Source organism: Homarus americanus, unplaced genomic scaffold (assembly GCF_018991925.1).
Source record: "Homarus americanus isolate GMGI-L3 unplaced genomic scaffold, GMGI_Hamer_2.0 scaffold7626, whole genome shotgun sequence".
NCBI lineage: Eukaryota > Metazoa > Arthropoda > Malacostraca > Decapoda > Nephropidae > Homarus > Homarus americanus.
The window spans coordinates 9,027,935-9,030,404 of record NW_024718273.1 but is presented as its reverse complement, the minus strand read 5'-3'; the positions used below and the strand labels follow the sequence as shown (position 1 = coordinate 9,030,404).

General features: G+C 40.1%; 1 protein-coding gene across 1 annotated transcript; it reads right to left on the bottom strand.

Moving 5' to 3' along the window:
* Nucleotides 1–1,165: 1,165 nt before the first annotated feature.
* On the bottom strand, nt 1,166–1,777 carry LOC121859571 (zinc finger BED domain-containing protein 5-like). The gene has a single exon (XM_042356507.1). It carries the CDS (start codon nt 1,775–1,777, stop codon nt 1,166–1,168), a length of 612 nt encoding a protein of 203 aa, XP_042212441.1.
* Between the last annotated feature and the right edge of the window lie 693 nt (nt 1,778–2,470).

Genomic DNA, 2,470 nt, shown 5'->3' with positions numbered 1-2,470 from the left:
CCGTATTTTGAACACGCCACACTGTAAATCTTGGGCAATTGCGCAACGCCCGGAGTGTTATCACCGCTGGCTTATTATCGCTGGTGACAGTGATGGCGTTTGCTGCCTTACCCGAACAAACAGGAGATCTCTCACCCTGCGACCATGTGCCCCCCCCCCCTCCCAGACGGCCTGTTACCTCGCCAGATGTGGCGGCTGGGGGGGTGGGGGAACGGTGTTTACCACCGGGAGTGTCATCGTCACTGGCGTGAGTGCTGGGGTTTGCTGCCTTACCCAAACAAAGATTAGGGGATGGGAGGTGTTTACGGACAAGAGGTCCTGATTCTCCTGAATGTATGGTTTAGAGCAGTGGTTCTCAACCTTGTTTGCCCCATGCACCCCTTTCACCATATGTCAGAATGTCATTCCCCCCTCCTTTCCAAGATTGTCTGCCTCAAAAATTGCATTCCAAATAATATGCATATAATACTGAAAATCCTTTATTTTTTCCATATAGTACATATACATTTACAATTTTACATGGATTATTTTTATAGTGGAGTTTTATAAATTAAATGCCAATTGAAAATGTTGATGGATTTATAAAACTTGAATAAAAGTAAAATAGTTTTTTTTTATTTATAATGAATTACTTAACAGACCAAACTGAAGCATAATGCAATAAACAAAAAGTTCAATAGAATACCAGGATATTGTAAATTTGAAATTAATTTTATTCAGATGAAGATTACAGTCAATGAGAAACCTGTGATTGTTTTTTCTTCGCCAATTCTGGGATACGCGGAGGAGTGCTTGAAAGGGCACAACGCAGGTCATTTTCTACCTCTAATCTACTACGTTGCTTCGTTTTAATTTGCAACAGAGTTGAAAAGCCTGACTCACAAAGATATGTCGACACAAACGGAAGCAATGCACGGATAGCTCTTTCTGCCACTTTTGGGTAGGAATCGCACATCAAGGACCAAAATTCTGTGATTGATTTCTCATCGAACATATCTCTTGCTCCCGAATCAGTTTTCAGCTCCAGAAATTCATCTTGACAATCAACAGGAACTTTTTCAACTGACAATTTGAATGGATTTCGCACTAAACCCAACTCATCATCACTGAGTTCAGGAAAATATCGGCTGAATTCATTTTCCAGTGTTGTCAAATGCTGCAAAATTTAATTTTTTGCAAATTGTGGAAGCACCTTGTCTTCACCAACAACAACAAGAACGGATGACATTTTCTCAAACATTGCAACATTTTTTATATTGACCTTTCTCTTCCAATTTTCCAGCTTGCTCATGAAAGCTTTCAAGGCATCCATGAATTTTATGATGTTTGTATTCCTTCCTTGCATCTGAAGATTCAGTTTATTCAGCTGCTCAAAAATATCAACCAAATAGGCAAGGCGCATGATCCATTCCTCATCATCCAGCCAGGCAAAAAATTCCATCTTACCCTGAACTTCAAAAAATAATTTGAGCTCATCTCTAAGCTCAAATATTCGCTCAGTTACATTTCCTCTTGACAGCCATCGAACATTTGTGTGGAAAAGAAGCAAATGATGGGCTGCATCCATGTCGGTACATAACTGCTTGAAAAGTCGTGAGTTGAGAGCTCCTCCTTTGACAAAATACACAATTTGAATTGTTTGCTCCAAAACCTTCCCTAGCGGAGCTGGAAGTGTTTTTGAGGCCAGTGCCTGATGATGGATCATACAATGAATGCCTTTCACTTTTGGAGCTCGCTTTTTCACACAAACTTGAAATCCTGATTTTGTCCCCAACATAGCTGGTGCTCCATCTGTACAGCACCCACAGATATTATCCCACAAAAGATTTTCTGATTCAAAGAAAGATGAAACCTTTTCCAAAATATCCGAGGCCTTGGTAGTTGTTTCAAGAGGAGAACAAAAGAGAAACTCCTCTTTAAATGAACCTTAGTGAACATACCTTGCTAACACCATCAACTGGGAACACGATGCCACATCAGTCGATTCATCAAGTTGAATTGAAAATAAGCCAAATGCTGAAGACTTGATCTCCTGCACAACTTGATCCTTGATGTCAATGGCCATATCGCTGATCCAACTTTGAACAGTACTGTTTGATAGTGGAACCGCTGCAAGTTTTTTCTCCAATCCATTTCCCAACACAATTTCCACCATTTTGAGAGAGCAAGGTTTTCTGCTTTGCTATCTCCAGTGCTACGACATAAGAAGCTTCAGTAACCTTTTGGTTTGTTTCTTTGAATGCCCCTGTTGAATCCAGCTTCATCTTTTTGAGAGCTTTCCCATGACGTTCAAAAAAGTTTTGGTCCTTGTCCTTGTGTTGAGGATGAACATTCTGCAAATGTCGCTTCAACTTTGTTGTTTTCATAGAATCATTTGTCAAAGCTTTACTACAAATCACACATTGAGGCCTTTCTTCTCCATTGATGATGATGGATGTGAATCCATATTCAATATATGAATGATCGTACC

Bases quoted from the DNA above. Each gene is read 5' to 3' on its own strand.
- LOC121859571 (XM_042356507.1), bottom strand. From the start codon at position 1,777: ATGTTGGGGACAAAATCAGGATTTCAAGTTTGTGTGAAAAAGCGAGCT.